This window comes from Boleophthalmus pectinirostris, unplaced genomic scaffold (assembly GCF_026225935.1).
Source record: "Boleophthalmus pectinirostris isolate CB_2022bp ecotype Guang Dong unplaced genomic scaffold, ASM2622593v1 HiC_scaffold_22, whole genome shotgun sequence".
NCBI classification, from domain to species: domain Eukaryota; kingdom Metazoa; phylum Chordata; class Actinopteri; order Gobiiformes; family Gobiidae; genus Boleophthalmus; species Boleophthalmus pectinirostris.
Genome location: NW_026571190.1, coordinates 26,643,560 through 26,663,314, shown reverse-complemented (window position 1 = coordinate 26,663,314; position 19,755 = coordinate 26,643,560). Strand labels below are relative to the sequence as shown.

The window sequence follows — 19,755 nt, the reverse complement described above, 5'->3', positions numbered from 1 at the left end:
TGGGCCCTCGCATTCTCTTGTTTCATCTGCACAATGATTTCAGTTTAAAACCAGATTTTTAGACTATTGTCCCTCAGCTCTGATTGGCTTTTTAAAATTTAAACACCAAAGCCATACTATATATATTATAACTGCATGCAACTTAAAGTGAGGAAGGTCCATCATCAGCTTCTCTCTATGGAGATGTTGCCTGGAATGTTCTACAGTACCACATTACACTTATTTATCTCCACGGACCCTCCATCATAAAAGTTACACAGTTACACACTACGTAACTTTTCTGATACCCTGTCCAGCACCTGGGTGTGTCCATGGAGATATACTAGGGAGATGGCGTTCCCTGAACTATACCACACTATGGCATTAAACTTGGCTATTATTTAATTATAGGCATATTTACAATAAAGCAATACCTTGAAAAATATGTACTTTTTCAAGGTATTGTTTGCAGGCCCACCTCTCAACAAATCAGACCTGTAAATTGGCATGGTGCTTGTCTCCATGGAAATAGATAGTTTAATATTTTACTATGAAAATTTCCAGGCAAATAATAATAACAACAACAACAATATTTCATGGGTGACAGTAGCTCAGTTGGTAGAGTGTTTAGTCCAATGAGGTTCATTTGGTCTTCCGATATTCTATGTTATTAGGTTCTTTTTTCAGACCAAGAGTTTGTTTTCATACCTGACAGTTTCGATTGTTCGCTAGCGATAGGAAGACAGCGACAAAACCTGTTTAAATCAGCTGACCAGACACGTCACAGTAACATCACGTGACCACTCTGAGGAAGACAGAGCAGTCGAAACTGTCAGGTATGAAAACAAACACTTGGCCTGAAAAAAGAACCTAATAACACATGGTAGAGTGTTTGTCAACTGATCTGAAGGTTGGCGCTTTAAATCCCGCTCCTGAAATAAACATCATTGATTGAGCGGTCAAATCCGATAACCCACAGGTTGGTGGTGGGATTCCAGCTCCCAAAGTTGAATGCTGTCGTTGTGTCCTTGGGCAAGACACCTACCAACCTACCTTGCCCCCAGTGTCTGTGTACGCCGGTGTATGAATGTGAGTGTGAATGGGTGTGTTGTTCCATGTTGTTAAGAGCTTTGAGTACCTTGAGGGTGGAAAAGTGCTATATATAAGTGCTATAAAAATGTGACAGTTAATAATAATAATAATAATAATGGATAAAATTTATATAGTGCTTTTTTGGACAATCTTAAAGCAACAACATGTCCATGGTGATAGATCCTCCACCCGGAAAGTTACACAGTGCACCTTTAAATGGGACTGGGTATTTCCTGTATTCTTAGAGTGAATCCTGTGAGAAAGTGTGCAGTGTCCGGGCCTGGTGCTCATATCTGTCAGTCTGATCTGTGCCAGAGTGTGTCAGTTTCTCTGCGGTTGCTGTGTTGTGGTGAGGACAGTAACATTAGTGGCCAGTCCAACAAACTGTGCCAGGTCTCTGCAGCTTGTGGCCGCTGACCTGTGGTGAGCTCAGCGGACCGCAGACTGGCTCAGACTCGTGTGAGCGGGCGGTGAATCGCATTGGCTGCTACGGGCGACAACACACGTTACGCACAAATGCCTCAGTGAATGTGGATTCGGTCAAGATGGACAAATTGCAGAGAGAGGTTTCTTCATTGACTGAATGTTATGGGAAAACACTGCACATTGTCCATACAGTTCATTGTTATTAATTTATTAATTTACATACTGTGAAGTTTTACAGTTCAGTCTTTGCTTTTGTCTCCAGCCTGCGCTACATCCTGAAACAAAAGAGGAACAAAGAGGAACGTTAGACACCCCGTTCTGTCTAATCTCTTTAAAAGTGCACTGTTTTTGGCGAAGGGTCTGCCACCTGCTTATCCGTGGAGATATTACTGTTTTGCTTTGCTTATTCTACAGTATGGAAATTGATTTAGCAATAACAATGGAGACAGATTAATTGTCAGATCTATGGAGAAGCAAGACTATATATATATATATATATATATATATATATATATATATATATATATATATATATATATATATATATATATATATATATATATATATATATATATATATATATAAGTTAAAAAAAGCAAAAAGGACACCAATAACAAGTGGCTGTTTTACTTAAATTAAATATATACAGTGAAATGTTAACATCTGACCAACAAACTATAGACACACTCTCATCAGTTAACATTTGAACACCTTGGGAATGTCAGAAGCATTAATCATTAGTTATTTCCATATGCTTAACAGGTTTTGAGCGTTCAGCTTGTAATACCACCTATTGCCATTTGATTAATGTGTTTTGAGTTTTGTTGAGACATTGCGTTGGCATGCTCCACTGACTGCCTGTCTGTCAGCCTTTAGCTCTCAGCTGGAGCGCTGTGTGGAGTGACAGGGCAAATTATTATGAGGTTTTCTGACTTTTATGTGGCACAGGGACTTCACAATGACAACAGGAAGCACTCGGACCCCTGCTGTACTGCAAGACCCCATCTCATATCATCAGAGACACAAGGAGAGTTATATTGTGTCTTTTTTCTACAGGACTATCAGTATATTTATTAGCGATAGACCAATCTTTTCCCTTTTAGTGTATAGGTTATCAGCCATAAATCTCCAGCAGAGGCCGATATTTTGTTTGGCCAAACCAGCTGCCTAAATATGCATGAAAAATATATGCATTAAGCTTTGTCTGAATACGTTCGTCCAAAGAACGTACTGGGAAAATGTATCTACACTGCTCACCACACACTCTATAGTAAAAAAAGGTTATGACTGAGTTTATACTAAATTTGAGTTTCATAATTTGGGGAAAATTACTTGAATTGGCTCTAAATATTGGCCTAAAAATATCAAGGTCATTGGGTCAAATATTTATTATTGTATTATTACTTTTATCAGGAAGCAGTCTGACCCCTACTGTGCTACAAAACCCCAACTCAAACTCTTATGGAGACACTAGTAGAGTTATATAGTGTCTTCTTTATGCAGTATTTTCAGTATATTTATTATCGTATCATTATTACTATAAAGGTTGAATGATTTATCAGAACATCAGAAGCCTATTTACATATATGTGTTTACCTTTAGCTCTCCTCTTAGGAAGGACTGGCAGAAGTCACGCACTCTCTCCACTGTGATGTCTCCCTCTGGAAGCAGCCATTTCATGTCTGAGTTGCCGTCATAGATGCCAACTCGCGGGAGGTCTTTGGACTTGAGACCAAAGTAGCCAAGTGAGCGGGAGTTGGACTTTAGCGCTCCGTTGATCAGAACAAACAAGAACTGGAAAAACAGAGTGATGGTTAGGACGGCGGGTGTAGCTGCTAGGAGTGTTCTGTTATGTCTGGTGCTTTGTTGCATAATAGCCCTAACCTTGCCTGTGAACTCTGGGGCCAAAGCTGCTAGTTTCTCCTTCAGCTCATAGAAGTCTTTACTGGTTCTGTTGGCGAAGATGACCAGGTGTGTTTTTACCTGAGATTCGAACAGACCCACTGCTGTCTGAAAACAAAAAAAGTGTGGCACAATATAGATCCATGCATTGGCCAAAAATAATGATGACAGCTGATGCAGTGAGAACTTACTACTTGGTTGTACTCTGTGACATAGCGAACTTCGTTGATCATAATAAAGTTCACAAGTCCATCAGTGTCCAGCTTTTTGAGCTCCGAAACCACTAGGTTTTCTTGACGGTTATCTGCCTGAAGAAAAATAAAATGGTCATCACAACAGTCACACATTAAAACAGCTAGTGTTTTAAGAGCAGAGGTACAACACTGTGGCAATGTGATTCACACATTAAACTAGGCACAAAAGTAGAAAACCAGTATTGCTGGGTTTCAGATGACAAAACAAAATTCTACAGGCCAATATTATTTAATACAGATGGGATGCAGATAAAATTAATATTATTCAACTGCAAATTTTCTTTATAAAACTGTGAGTTCTTGGGTCTAGTCACTAATAGAAATGATCAAGTTGCTGGTGTTGTGTTTTCATTCATGTTTAACACACAAACCGTGCATATTTAGGATGAGTTCTTCTCTCAAACAGAAAACACTCTGTTCCACCTTGTAATGTCATGTGATACTACAGGAAGTACTCCACTGTGTTTTTAAACTCCAAACAAATTTATTAGTGTCATTTGAATAATTTCAGCCATGAAATTTCCAACCTTTACTGAACGAAAGGTAAAAGTTAGTTATTAACTTGAAAACTACCACTTCATGACATCACAAGGTGGAACAGAGCATTCTGACCTTTGGAGATGTAGACATAATAATTTTGAAAAAAGTTATTCAAATGTGTGAATGAAACAAAACACAAGTTGTAGTTAGTTTTGAGGAGGAAACAAGATTATAGCATAGCTTAAAGCTCACGAGAGTTAATTTAGCATAATATAGGACATTTAATAATATTTGTTTACTTTTAAAAATACTTTTGTCTCTTCTTTAATTGGACTATTGAATAGGTGAACCACGGACACACATCTCAGTCATACTCATTTACCATTTCACACTTAAGACAGCTACAATCTGAAAGAAATCACTATGTTTAATTTGTCAGTCTACACCAATCAGCCCTTCAACCACCCCCAATCACTCATTCACACACATAGGTATGCACACAAACACACAAACACACACACACACTCTACTTTCACATTATGCACGGTGGGTGAAGTGACCTGCTTGGGAGGGAAGGAGGGAGGGAGGGAGAGAGGGAGAGGGTTCACCAACTAATTGTCTCCATGGAGATGTTACTGCTTTGCCTTCAGTGTTCCTCCGTATACCAGACAACATATCTGTCTTACATGAAGTAAATTACAGGTATTTTATTGTTCAAAAATATCTGCATTCTCATTGTCAGCATAGTCATCTCTCCACAGATCTGACCTGTAATTTGACCTTCTGGTGTCACTTGCTTGTTTCTTTGAAATAAATATGTTGCTGTAGAAATTTCCAGGCAAAGAGAAGACATCTCTGTGGAAACAACCAGTGAGTGGACCCTCCATCTGAAAAGTTACACAGTGCTCCTTTAAGGGCACAACAACAGGATTCCTGAGAGACAGTGCTACACCAACTTTTAACAACTTACATCAAATAGCAGAACCAGCTCACATCATTAATACTGTTTCCTAAATTCAACAATGCACAGTCCTTGGGTGAGAGTGCATGGATTACCTTTCTGAAGAGAGTGATGGTGTCTGTGGAGAGGCTGTAGTCAGCCCAAACTTCTTTCACACTGCAAATAGCCACAGGGACGGAGTCAACCTTCTTTGCAGCAGCGAGCAGTTCCTTATATCCTCGACTGTTTTCTCCCTGAGAGGCATTCAAGACAAAAAGGCATTTTTATAATTTAAAGGGTCCACATTATGCTATTTTCTGATTTATCTTATAATGTTATTTCCCCATCAAAAACAAACCTTGAATTGTGTTTTGTTTCATTCACACATGTTTAACATGCAAACTCTGCACATTTAAGCATATTTACCCAGGAGTCCTTTTCTCAAACAGAAAACACTCTGTTCTACCTTGTGATGTCATTTTGTAATACAGGAAGTGTTTCACTGTGTTTTAAACTCAGTACACCTTCACTAGAATCATAGACCTGAAAGTGCCACTTTCTACTGAACAAAGGGAAAACATAGCTGTTAATTTGAAAACTACTGCTTCATGACATCACAAGGTACACAGCACTTTGAGGTTTGGAGATGATGACAGACTAATAATAAAAGGTTACTCAAACATGTGTGAATGAAACAAAACACAACTCCAGGTAAGTTTTTGGGGGGTAACAACATTGCAACATGATTCAAAGCTCACAATAAATCTGTCTTGTGTGTTTTAGTTATGTTTTTGATTTTTGTTAAATGATTGTGTATAGAGCACTGAAAGGGCAGGGCTGTATTTTTGTAGTTCTGCAGTTCTTCGTGAGAGCAAAGTACTTCAAAACAAAGAAGACTATGCATGTGGCACAGAGACAGAGAGAAAACCACATGTAGGGAGAGTGGATGACTCAAAGAAGGTGAATCATGCCTATTTCTGTGACAGGGCTGCATGTGTCCTGACGATCCATTAGATTAATTTGTGACTCTGTGTGGGTCCTCCTGAATGACTCACAGACCTGATATTCGGTCTGTCCCGCCGTCCTGCTGTTTTCTATCCTCAGATGCTCCACTCTCTTTTTCCTCGACTGAGCCCTGGCTGGCATTGCCCTGTCAATGGGTCAGTAGAGCCATTGCCACACTGGCAGATACATAGATAGTTTGTTTGTGACGAAGGCCTGTCTCCTTCCTTTGCTCCAGAGTCTGGCCAAAGAAGCCTCTCTGTGGGACAGCCTGGCTCCACCCGCCTCATGCTGCCAAAGGTGTGGCTGCTCCAAATACATCTTTCCTTGAAAAACATTACATTGTAAAGGCAGGAAACTGAACTGTGTTTTTCCAGGGGTTTTCCCAATGGTGCTTAAAAATAATTAGTTTTTCTTGTTATGATGGGATCTGTCATCTGTGTGAAGAGTTAGACACTTTGACAGAATAAGTGATGTGTCTGTTTTCTTTCACATGCCATTTGTATCTATATCTGTATGACTATAACTGAAGTAATAATTTCTCACATATGATCAAATGTATCTTAAAGGTGCACTGTGTAACTTTTCTGGTCCACCACTTGCTTGTCTCCATGGAGATGTGATTGTTTTCATGACACACTGAGACGCCTCTCCATAGATCTGACCTGTATCCTGACCTACTTTTGTTTCTGATTGTCTTCAGGGACAAGGTTGAGTTTTATGCTTTACTATGGGACATGCCAGACAACAGCAATAACAAAAAAAAAGCAAGCTCCATGGAGACAAGCAGTTGAAAAATTACCTTTGATACCCCACAGTGCACCTTTAATTGCATCACAGCATACTCATTTACCCACCAAAAATGCAATTTTATATTATTGTAACACATACCTGGGTATGATGCTAAACAGCTACCAACTGGTAAATAAAGGTGGTTTAAAAAGTAATTGTATTATTTATATGAAAACCACAAATATGCACTTTTGGTCATCATACCTGAAACTGTACATTTGAAAAGTTTTTTCTTCTTTAAAAAAAAATAAAAATTTATACTAAAATTTCCATTTTAGTGGAAAAAGAAGAGTATTTTTTGTGCATCACTCTTCACCCTTGCTATAAACAGCAAATTCAAAAGTGTTAAATTCACGGTATTGGTGTGAGTAAAGTGAAGAAAATCCAGATATGTTTCAATATAGTCAAGAGTTATTTCAGCTATGACAGTGCTGTAGAGTAAACTAAGTAGTTGTTGATGCACAGTGTTAACATCAAACACTTAGAAAGTGTCTATTTTGAATATTACACTACATTAGTGTTGGACTTTCGTAACGTTTCCAGCGGGAGAGCTACAGTCTGAGAAGAGCCACATTTTACCGTCCGAAGCTAAGCTAAGCTAAGCTAAGAGCTAATAGCGTTTGTTTTTCAGCAGAACTGAACCCAACGAACCTCAAGTCCAACCACCTGAGCCCTCACATGCCCTGGGTCAGATTCCTTTACCTATTTAGGACACTCTGCAGTTAATTTAATTCATAAAAATACTAAATATATTTGGTCTAATGCTAGTAGTGAGCTAACTAACCTAGCCGTGACAGTCAATGTTGCCGTCACTGATGTCCATGAAAATTGGGTATTTTAAGAGTAACTTTACTTCAAAAAGATATTTCTCAAGTCTAAGTAAAAAGGAGAAGTCCAAAAAATGTGTTAAGTAGCTAAGAGTAAAAGTATTCGCGGAAAACTATAAGCCAAAAATATTTTTTTGTCCATGTTTTTGTCGTAGAGTAGCCCTCAAAGCCCCGTGACAAGTGTCCGTGATGCTCTTCACTTTCCGGACCGAGTTACGGCGCAGCGGCTCACTGTCTTTAGCGGGACTGGAGCGGCTCTCAGCGACCCATTTACCAACGAACATGTAATGGCCGCGACACGGACCCCCGGTCTATACTGAAGTGAACGGCAGGTTAGCATTGCAAGCTTAGCTCCTCCGTGTTTTCACCGTGTTTTTCACACTTAAGGGCTGCATTCATTCGTTGTATTCGCTTTTCTTTTAATAATAGCTTATAAACGTGCACACTTTTGTGTGGTGTGTTGAGGTAGGATATTGTACCATGTGGAGAATTATTAAAAGTATTTGAATCAAAAGGTTAATAGTAGTAGTTCTGTAAAAATAAAATATCTTAAAGTATGAAGTCTTACCCAATACAATGTCTTAATATTGTAACGGCAGTTACGAAATGAAAACCTTGAGAACAGGTTGGCTTGTATTTCAGCTTTAAATGAACCAGCAAAATAGCAACAGTGCAGGGTTATCTTTCAAACACTCCTGCCTAACTCATGGTCTGAACGCTCCCCCCCGAAAATGACTGCCTGTCAATAACTAGCACCAAATAAAAACAAACCCATAAAGCATTGCGACAGTTTGTAGGTCGCTAACAATATGCTATTGACCTTTAGTCAAAAAGAGTAATGATACATTCTTTTTTTGTATTTTCTTTAGGGTTTCCTAATGGCTACAGTGGAAAGATGAAGGCTCAAAGCATCTCAGAGATTTACAGGTATGTCATGAAATGGTTATATGTAGAACTGAAATGTAACCTCACCAATAATTTCGTAACTGACTAACTGAATTTTATATATGTGCTAAGTAGTTGTAATTTTTGCCTTAATTACATTCTATTTTCATGATTAATGGCATTTAGGTGTTTTGTTTCTTGTGGGTCTTGCATTTAAAAATAATCTTTTCTAAGGGGCTACATTTTTTCATATTACCCTTCAAGTTATTTATTTTAATGGTTCCTGTGTACAAAAACATACAGCTCATGCAACAGAATAACTTGCTTAATAGGAACAAACAAATAAGGATATATGCACCATAATATATTTACTATATATTTACGTTTTAACTTTTATTCAAGGCTCATTAAATATTGCATAGCCTGTTTTGCCGGGTGTTTACCTGAATATGTTATATTTATTCTATTCTATATTTTATTTTATTTTACAGATCAGTATGGACACATTTCTTGCTGGTTGAGCCTGGACGGCCTTTCTACCTGTGATTGAAGTGGGAAGGATGAAAGTTTTTATGTCATCGTTGACCTGGCTGAATTTGGTGAACGCTTCAAGGCATTTGGTCCTCAGACTCTCACAAACTTTACATCTGTATTCAAAGAACTGTCTACAACATGGACGTTGGATGTGTCAAAAGAAACCCCAAGAGTGACAGACTGACTATTGAGGTAAACATTTTCTGCAATGTAACTGTTTCATAATTAGCAGGACTGCCTCTATTGTGAACATTGTTATGTTTATACAATCGAGAGAAGATCTTGTTTCAAACAGTCAGACATGCTCCTCTCATTTTTGGAGATGAGCTTGCCTGAATTCCATTCAAAACAAGATCTTGATTCATCCATGGACTGCTTGCATTGAAAAATCAACTTAAAAAAAATAAATGACAATCATTGTGACAAACTGTTGAGGGCACAGAGAATTACTGCTGTCAGCTGGATTTTGCAAAAATAGTATTGTGTCATATGACTTATTTAAATTGTGTTGATTGTATGATGTGCATTGTTTTACTACAAATCAAGTTGAAATGGAATTTTATGGTGGTTTTCATTATTTTACATTTGTAAAAGGGATTATGAACTTGAATGACCACAGCATGTACACTGTATTTGGTGAAGAAAGAGTTACTAGTGAATAGTGTAACATGAAGAACACTCTACGCTATTTCTGCTTCATAATGTGTTAAAACATAGCAATACAGAGTTATTAGTTTTTCACTATACACTAGTGTAAAAAATCAAATCTTAATCAGTGTCAAATTTAACTATAAGGAGTATGGTTACATCACTTTACCAATGTTGAGCCTTCTACACTTTGGAAAGTGTAGTTTTTAACTCATTTTACTGTGGACCCCATATGACATGGTAAAAGAGTTAAAATGAACAATATACGAGTTGAATTAACACTCTTGAATTTGCTGTGTATAAAAGTAATATAACTATATACAATATAGTTTTTTCTCACCTCAAAAAAACCAACAAGCACCACTTCAGCCGAGTCCGCAAAGGCCTCAACTGCTTTAGTGTCATTGAGGCGAGGGACCACCAGATCTGTGGACAACATGAGCATACTAGTAAATACATCAGGCTCCTCACAAGTAACACACTGAGAACAGAGCTCACCTTCGGCGCATGCACATGTCAGCAGTAAGGAGAAAAACAGTGTCCCCAGCATTTTAAACAAAGGGGAAGAGACAGAAAAGAAAGGTTAGCTATCCCCAATAGGCTTTTGTACAAGTCTAACTGTGTGCCTATCCAATGTGCAGGCTCCACACACCTTTAGATTCGTGGGAACAACCAGGTGCTACTGATAAGTGCTGGAGCTGAATTTTTGGATTACGTGTCACCTAAACATGAATGGAGTGCGTGGATATGCAGTAAAATGTGTATACACTAGTAAAGTGAGGTTAAAGTGCTCAGGGATTCAATGAAGGCTTTACAGATGGCTGCTCAGTCCCTTGTGTCTTGTTAGCAGCATCCTGGACTTCCTCTTGATATGTTGCTCCCAAAATGTCTAGTGCTGCAGAGGGTTACATAAATCTGCTGCTGTGGGTGGGAGGAAGCTTAGGACTTGAGTTCTAGAAATAGCCAATGAAGAGACCTGTCACAATCCACCAGCTCTGAGTAAATGGGCTGCACTATGAGAGCTCACCACAGGGGGGAGTCAGCTTCACAGTGGGAAATTAACTCAACCATACAAGAAAAGAAAAATAGGGAGTTCATAATGATCTTGGTGCTTTTAACTGTATTTTTAAGATGTCAATTAAAAAAAGGTATGACTACACTTTTTCAGTAGGGGAAATAGTTGTATCTGTCTGTATAGTGAAGAGGGAGCTGGACTCACCTATGCTCATTAGCTCTGGGTCATACTTGGGCTGAAAGGATCTCAGATACAAGCAGCTGAAATGAGGAGCTCAGAATAGAGCTGCTACTCTTCCACAGAGAGGAGCAGACTAAGGCGGCTCAAGCATCTGTTTTGGAGGTTTTTCAGGGAAGTGTTCTGGGCACGTCCAAACCAGACAAGGCCCAGGGACAGCCAGAATCCCCAGGATGAGCTGGTAGTGCTGGCACAGGAGGAAGTCTATGTGGAGTGAAGTGTGAAGTGTGTCTCCTATCTGTGTGCTCTAGTGTGTGTGTTAGTTATTTCTCATTGTGTACATGCACAATTGCACTTTTTTGTATAATTCTTATTGTTGTGTTTTTAGCGCGATCATGTTTACCATCTGTCCAGGGACAGCAGATGAAAAATAACCTCTGGTTAATTCTGGTCCATTTACAGAAATCCTGATTAATGTACACTGTCCCAGCTAAATAAACCAAATACATTAACTTAAATTAAAGTCTGCATGGAATGAGGTGTGGACAAATGTGCTTGGTCTGCACATCCTGGTCCTAGAAACAAATAGTAGAACATTTTTCATAAATGGAGGGATGGGACAGTGTATGACCTTGAATATTCATTTACAAGAAATAGGTATCTTACAATCAAAACAGTTTTTTGTTTTTTTTATGAAAAAAGACTTTAAAATAAATACATAAATTGTTACGTTGTGTTGTAAGTGGTTTTACCCAGTCACCCAATGTTCAACAACATGGAGGCATTTTCAGATTGTGGGACAAATAACTGCCTCCAGTGGGGGCTTGAGAAAGAGAAACCATTTTTACAACTTTAGAGAGAAAACAAAGATTTATTTAGATTTACTTAAATTCTTGCTGACAGAGCAGAACAACCAACAAACATCTCACACAAAATGAACCCAGAAGTATGCCTCTATCCTGGCTCTCCGTGATTTTAACCCTCTTTCTCGTCTAAAAACAGACCAGGCTAGTTACACTTTGGCCAACCAAAGCCCAGAATAAACTGCAGCTAAAAATAACGTGATGTCTATAGGAACCACTACACTACAAAACCAGGGGGAGAATTTGATGTTTTAATGATATACGGTAAATACATATATTACTCTCATCAATTAACAAATACATTTAAAAAATTGCACATTTTGTCATCCAAAATGAGAAGTAAAATGAGTCAAAGAGAAACATACTTTTTATTAGTAGCTTTAGGGAAAGATTTCAATTTTTTTTTTTTTATGAGACCACAACCAGTTTTCTATTTAGTTTTACTCTATCTGAACTAAGTACTCTAAGTGTTTACATTGTGTGGATTAAGGTCATTGCTAATACCACAAAGTTGAATGTCAGAGGCAGGGGAAGATTCTCACGTCAGTAAGGCATTATAGTTTCAAGGCCCTTTAAGAGCATATTTTCAACAGCCCTGTTACTTTAACTTTATTAACATTAACATTTTTGACCATATTAAAATCTTAAAGTGGTGCTGTGACCTTTTACTATTACATGTTTGTGAATGAAATATTCAACATTTGTTAAATTATTGAATGCTTTTTCAATATTTTTTGCCCTTGAAAAATGGTGGAGAGAAGTGTCACAGCAGAGAGAGATCATGATGTGGCTTTGAGCATTTCTTAAAGGTACACTATGTAACTTTTCTGGTGAGAGTGAGCATTTTAGCCAATTGTTTAAAAAAGGTTTAAATCATACAAATACAAAATAAAGTTGAACGTTCTCTGTGCAAGTGGATTTACTAATGTAAATGTTACTATTGCTTTGCCTGGAAAATAGTCCATAGATCATAGACATAACATCTTGGCGTCATGAACACACGTTTAATGATGCACGGTGGAACATTCCAGGCAAAGCAATAACATCTCTATTGGACATAGTAAACCTTCTTGAGATTTACAGATTTCTGTGACAAAATATTGGTTTATTATAGATATTATTATTATGTTTTAAATGCAACATGCTGGTTTTATGTAGCATGTATTGAGTTTGTCTGAAAATGTTCCACCATGTAGCTTTAGAGTGTGTGATGAGGACACATGGGGCAGAGTTTAGAGTGATGCAGGACCAGGTAAGCCTTGAGCTGCTGGATTACATGTTACGTTTAGTTTAAGTAAGAGCTTCCAGTTTTCACACTTATGCAACTCCTCTTAAAGCTGTGTTCAGGTGTCACTGATCCTTGACTGACTCTTCTCACTCAGGGCGTCAATTCACAGAAAAAATAAAGTCATTTTACATTTTAGAGAATTAAGTTTTGGTAGTGGGTCTACTACACAGAGGTATAGTGTCCAATGCCACTTTCAAAAACCATGTAAGCTGTGTCATATTACATACAGACATTTTAAGCCTCAGACAAACAAAGCTAAATTTACTCTACCAATAAAGTTTTTATCTCCCTAAAGATGCAACTCTTTACATGTTGTAGTAATGTCATGTCTGTATACATGTGTACTGTAGTATCAGGGTCATGCTGAGCAATTTATCATAATATTGAGAATTGTTGCATTCCTATTATGTAAGCAAATATTTACAGTTACAGTCATTAATTAAAGACCTTCATCAAAATGTTTACTTTAGATTTATTGTCACCTGTTTGTTTTTTAATGGTTGACCTGATCAGACTTGTGGATACTGTGCAGTGAATTAATAATGATGTAGTGAGTAAAAATAAACTGTAAAAACACACACACACAGAATATGTATGCATGAATACATGAATACACAAACACAAATATTCAAACCCATTATGGTCTCTTTAGTAGCCAGTTCAGACAACACCACTTAACATTTTTGTGGTGTTGTCTGAACAGTGAGTACAGTAGTTGTGTAATTGTAGGCTGTAGGTAATTGCTTTGACTTTTGTGATTATTAACATTTCTCAGTTAGCAGCTGGTAGTCTACAATTTAGAGAATAAGGTTTTGTCAGTCAATTTTTATTTCTTTACATTCATGTTGTATAGGTGGGTCATGTAGTTAATTTAGTGGTCTGCTTTTGAATCCTTGTTGACGCTTTATGGTTTACCGCTACTGTTCATTTGTTTCACGAAAATTTTTCTCAATGACAAATGGAACAAATAAATGTTTGTTTGTTTTATAATGATTCCAGTATCACAGTATCCTCTTCTATTCAAATGACACTTTCTTAAAACTTCTAAAGCCTTACAGACTAAAGCTCACCTTAATCTGACTTTGTAATGAGGCCTCCGACACAATTAAGACAGGACAGCCTGTTTCAGCAGGAGATTAAGTAAAGCTCCAATTGGATTTGCCTATAAAGGAGTCTCAACTTAACACTTTTACTTCTTATTCTAGGTTCTTGGATGTCAACTACTTCAACTAAAACACTCATTTTATTTAAATCTATAAATTTTGTGAGCCACTGTAACATTATTTACCTCAAAGTACACTGTATATCCCTGTCCCAAATTAAATCATCATTATAAAAAAATAAAGTTGTTAAGTGGATTAACCTCAAACTTAAATTGGCCCTAACTGTTGCCTTCAAAATATAAATATCTCAAAATCAAATAGAGCAATTTAAAAACCACTTATCTTTTGAGTAAAACATGGGCCTTATGCCGTCAAACACTATATACCTGTTAAAAAAATATGACCAGAACATGTTTGCTAGTGAAAATAGATTTATTTATGTACAGGGTGGACTTCCATAAAAATAAAATCTAATTTGACAACATCTTGAGGATTGGCAGCAGTGAGGTGATGGGGCAAATGGCAGATGAAATCCTTACTGGACACAACACCATTTTAAATTACAATATTTACAAAAATACATTCCATCAGAGTGAGAAAAATCTCAGCTCCTGAACAGAATCACTTGGTATTTTGGCGATCTTCATTTATGGTTAAAGTGCATTTTTGACAGCGTGCTCTTCAGATCTGTTCCTCTATCAAAGTCTATGAGCTGCCTCCTTGCTAGTGTCTCTGCTCGGTTGCAAGGGAAGGAACAGGGACAAAAGGTGATGGGGACTAGACGATTCCGTATTTGGCCAGATCACTCAGCTCCATATCTCCGAAAGCCTCCCATGGGCAGACCACTGTGATGTCAGTGCCCAGACCCTCCATGCCGGGGATGTCGTCTCCGAATCTGGTGGATAAATAAAACAATATTAAGAGTGGTTGAAATAATTCTCCATGACTTGGTAAAAAATCAGGAGGTGTTTTTTTTCTTACCCCTTCTGGCCTGGTTTGGGGGCCTTGCTCTTGAATGTGCGCATGGCCCTCTGCTTGAACTTGGGGGGAGCCTTTGTGTTGGCTGGAGCTGCGACGTCTGCCATTGCGACTGTTTACTGCAAAAAAAATAGACAAAAAAATCGTCAGTTTGTTTTGCAAAATGAACTCTTCACAAGCGATAAATATCCAACTGTGAATTCAAACTACTTATAATATATAACACTGGTAGAAGCGATTGCCAGGGGTTTATCTAGTAAATTAGAACACTGATATTGCATTGCCAAAAGACTCAAAAAGATAAATAGTTGTTTTCTTACCGGTTTAGTTTGCTTGCTGCTGCTGCTGTGCACTGTTGTAGTCTCGATTGAGGTATACTTTGCTCAGTCTGGCTGCTGCCTTTTAAAGTCGTCTAATCTGTGTAATCTCATCAAAGGTTCACTCTGGTATCACAGAATGGGCCTAAGCTTAGTCACAAATAAACAAGATCAGGGTGTACAAGACAATATTGGCACAGGAGCTTTATAAAGGATATGTCAGAATTGAAGGTAATAGCAGCTGTTGGCACGAGATGGCCTATGTGTGCCAAGAAACCAAGCCCATGGGTGAATTAAATACATATAAAACATGTCCAAGTCTGTAAGGATCAGGTTTGCATTTGAAGATGTGATACTTAAACATGATCCAAGACAAGGTAAGTTCACTTGTATAGCACAATTTGTCCACAAAGTAATTCAAAGAATAAGAAAGGCATTAAAATCACATTCCAAACAATTCAAAACATAAAATTTAGTGGTTCGGTTTGCAATTTTTATTCATGCTATTACACATTTTCTTTCATTGTGGCACTTTAAAAAAATCTCACTAGATAAATTCAGGTCCCAGAGGTGTGCACAATATTATGGCAATGTTGTCGCACAAGATCTTTTTTGTTAATCTGTTTTACAAAGTTCAGGTCTGAGACAATAAAGACTTCTGTACAAAAGTGATTTCCAGAAATAGTAAAAAGAAAAAAAAGGAAAATTAAGAATGAAAAAGTACATCTAATTAACAGATACTGCGTTGAGGTGAGACAATATTTGGTGGTGCTCTTTTTGCAAACATTGAAATTATTTGATTAATAAACACAATTCCAATAACATCTTAAGCTAGTATGAAATCAAGAACTCAGACCTCCATCAATATGTTGCCCACCAAAATAGTTACTGCTAAAATAAATAAATAAAAATAAGGAAAAATAAGTTGCTCTTATTCTTGTACCCTGGCAATTACCAATTTAAAACATATTATTATATTATCTGTAAAAATATTTGCACATTACAGGAAGGTAAAACTCACAAATATGCATTAAATAAGCATATAATAACCTTCTCTTTAGCATTAATCCATACACCTGACAGTTTTGTTTTTGTTTTTTTGAGGGAACCTTCATTTTGTTTTTGTCAAGCTGAATTCCCCAAGCACTCACGTCAGCTAACACAGAAATTAGGGCCAGTTTGTGCGTAAAGGGGATGTTCTGATGTCTCTGTCAAGCTGTCATGTGACTGTGATGTCCTGAAGTAGCCCTCTGCAGATCTGGGATATGTGATGTAAGGACCTGCGCTCAAGCTGCATCATGCGAGACAAATAAAGAGCAGACCTTTTCTTAGTGCCAAAGAGTGAACTTACAGACAGCAGACTTTAATGGACAGACATCAACTTGTTGTGAAGAGATGCGCTGGAGACTGGAGCTCTTAAAACAACAAAGAGCACTGAGTTAGCAGACGGACTCAGCAGATAGTACTTTATATTGATCCACAGCCTAATAATAACTGTTTACATCTTATTATAAATCTATTAAACAAATCAAAAAAATGCATTCATAGGTTAAATATTTTGAGACCAAAAGAAAAAACATATCAATAAAAGTTGACACAGGTGCCTCCATACGCCTTTAAAGGATCCATATTACACTTTTTTCTGTTATAATGTTTCCTCGTCACAAACATGCGAGGAGTTGTGGTTTGTTTCACTCGCACATGTTTAACACACAGATCATTCGTATTTAGGCTGAGTTCTTCCCTAAAACTGAAAACATTCATGAGCTAATGCAGGAAATGCTTCACTGTATTTTTAAACACACATTCACTAGAATCATTTGAAAGATTTCAGACTTGAAATTGCCAATCTCTTCTGAAGAAAAGGTAAAAGGAGCTGTTAACCTGAAAACTACCAGTTCATAACATCACAAGGTGGACAAACTAATTACTCAAACAAGTGTGAATGAAATAAAACACAACTCCAGGTCTGTTTGTGTTGAGGTAGCAACAAAAAAACTCACAAGAATCTTGAATTTTGTGTAATATAGGACCTTTAAGTTAAATGCAAATAGGCACATTCAACTGATCAATTCATAATAACCATAATATAAATCATGACACCATAATAAAATGCTTGACCATGTAGAAGTTTCTGGGAAACACCCACTAAATCCACTTAGTGTTTTCTCCAAGATGGTTCCTTATGTAAGCCTGGTGGTTTTCCATCCCAACTTTAGATCTGCATGTTGTGAGCCTATGTGCACCTGTCAGGAGGATTAGACAGGAGCATATAAGAGGTCCACAGGTCAGCACTGTTAGTTCTATCAAACGTACAACACGACAGACGGCTGCTGCTCAGACAGGTGAGTGTAAAGGGCACCTGCCCGAGGGGATGGGGGCAATTTTAAATGCTTTTTATAGATTTAGAGAACAAATGTATATCTTTGAAATGATAGCATTGTCACTGACAGCATTGTTCTCTACTATCTAGGCCTATATGATATAAATAATGCCAAAAAAGGATACTTTTCTTGTGTTTGTCTCTGCTAGTCTTGATTGTGATATGTGTACTGAAGAGGATGCTGGTCTTCAGCCCTGGTTAAGTAGACTGGAAATGTTAAGGAAGAATAATGGCAGATGTGGATTATTTAGCATTTAGTGGAAAATAATCAAAGGTTGATAGAGCTCACCCTGGTTGAAACATAATCCAAGCTAAGTAGGCCCAAAAGTGTCAAAGTTTTTTGGATGTAACCAAAGCAAGTGTTTTATGATAAACATTAACTTTTTGATAATAACTTATCCAGGACAAACGCAAATGCTCGACAGTCACTGTGTTGACTGAAGTCTAATTATGGAATTAGGTGAACGTGGCACTATTCTAGTGTAATCTGTAAAGTGAGGGGATAAAAATAAAACAGAGCTGTTTGTGTAACAACGCTTAAAAGGATCTAAGCGACAGGTATAGACTAAGGCCTATATTAGCCTAATCTGTTGGTGTGTGTGGGAAGTCTTTATAACAGAGCGCTCTCATTTCTGTCGCATTTTACTTACAGTAACAAGCACAATGGCAGACTCCGGGGTCGCAGTTCCCGCTGACAAGAAGGCTCCCCCCAAGTTCAAGCAGAGGGCCATGCGCACATTCAAGAGCAAGGCCCCCAAACCAGGCCAGAAGGGGTAAGAAAGAACCACCATTAAATTCTGAAAGTAAGTTATTTTCATGTTTCATTGGTAACCTAATGGTAAGTTTAATTTACCTTCTCTAGATTCGGAGACGACATCCCCGGCATGGAGGGCCTGGGCACTGACATCACAGTGGTCTGCCCATGGGAGGCTTTCGGAGACATGGAGCTGAGTGACCTGGCCAAATACGGAATCGTCTAGAACCTTTGCCCCTCTGCCCCGTCCCGCTGTTCCTCCCTTGTCTCCCCAGATGCCTTACCTATCCTCACCCAAATTTAACAAATTCGGATATTGTAGAAAATTAAAGGATGTCCGGTGAAAGTCTGAATTCTCTATGTGTCAGCTTTTGGATCCACGTTTGTGAATTACGAAGAATTGCTGTTTGCAGTACATTGTGTTAATTTGCTCCTGAATTTGGCCTATTTGCCCTTCTCACCTGCCACCTGCCTTTTCCATTTTCTTGGTCCTACCTCACTGAAGCCTTTCCTCCTTAATGTACAGAGATTTATTTTTATTTTGTTGTGAATCACAACTTTACATTTAGCTCAAGAATGGCAGAACTGTCAATAAATAGTTCCCACAGAGTTTTTAATTTGTGCTGTTTTGCTTGGTGCAAGTGTGTATGAAGTGAGGTCAAATGAACCTGAAATTTTCAGTTTTTACTTTGATTTAAAATTGGATCCAAATCTGAGTGGATTTAAATTAAAGGTTTCTACTGACATCTAGTGGTCAAATTGAATATTGTACCAATCAGAAGACAAACTGGACAGAGTAAAGACGCCATAAGCCAGACAGTACTTCATGTTGACCTATAGTCTAATATCAGCTGTTTACATCTTATTATAAATCTAGTAAATACATAAAATAAACACAATATTTTAAATATTTCATTGCATATGCACTAACAGTGGAATATGATTGTTTTTAAAATTTATTTCATTTAGTGTCAAAATACTAACCCTAAGGGAAAAAAACTGATACAGGTGATTCTATAAAAACTTTAAAGTGCTATTTACGCTATTTTCTATTATCTGATCTTATGTGACCTCTTCAAAAACATACCTCAAGTTGTTTTGTTTCATTCACGCACG

The 19,755-nt window shown here is 37.7% G+C and overlaps 3 protein-coding genes across 3 annotated transcripts; 1 reads left to right on the top strand and 2 right to left on the bottom strand.

The window, feature by feature from the left end:
* Nucleotides 1-1,710: 1,710 nt before the first annotated feature.
* On the bottom strand, nucleotides 1,711-10,311 carry LOC110172561 (endoplasmic reticulum resident protein 27). The gene is made up of 7 exons (XM_055158606.1): nucleotides 10,260-10,311; nucleotides 10,102-10,187; nucleotides 5,190-5,327; nucleotides 3,591-3,707; nucleotides 3,382-3,507; nucleotides 3,094-3,291; nucleotides 1,711-1,772 (listed from the first exon to the last, which is right to left on the bottom strand). The coding sequence occupies exons 1-7, from the start codon at nucleotides 10,309-10,311 to the stop codon at nucleotides 1,737-1,739; spliced, it is 753 nt and encodes a 250-aa protein (XP_055014581.1). The 3' UTR covers nucleotides 1,711-1,736.
* Nucleotides 10,312-14,984: 4,673 nt separating this feature from the next.
* On the bottom strand, nucleotides 14,985-15,623 carry LOC110172656 (retinal cone rhodopsin-sensitive cGMP 3',5'-cyclic phosphodiesterase subunit gamma-like). Its single transcript, XM_020938562.2, has 3 exons — nucleotides 15,506-15,623; nucleotides 15,189-15,304; nucleotides 14,985-15,102 (listed from the first exon to the last, which is right to left on the bottom strand). The coding sequence occupies exons 2-3, from the start codon at nucleotides 15,290-15,292 to the stop codon at nucleotides 14,985-14,987; spliced, it is 222 nt and encodes a 73-aa protein (XP_020794221.1). The 5' UTR covers nucleotides 15,293-15,304; nucleotides 15,506-15,623.
* A 2,925-nt stretch (nucleotides 15,624-18,548) lies between these two features.
* On the top strand, nucleotides 18,549-18,872 carry LOC110172661 (retinal cone rhodopsin-sensitive cGMP 3',5'-cyclic phosphodiesterase subunit gamma-like). Its single transcript, XM_020938568.2, has 2 exons — nucleotides 18,549-18,658; nucleotides 18,748-18,872. Exons 1-2 carry the CDS (start codon nucleotides 18,549-18,551, stop codon nucleotides 18,863-18,865), a joined length of 228 nt encoding a protein of 75 aa, XP_020794227.1. The 3' UTR covers nucleotides 18,866-18,872.
* Nucleotides 18,873-19,755: the final 883 nt, after the last annotated feature.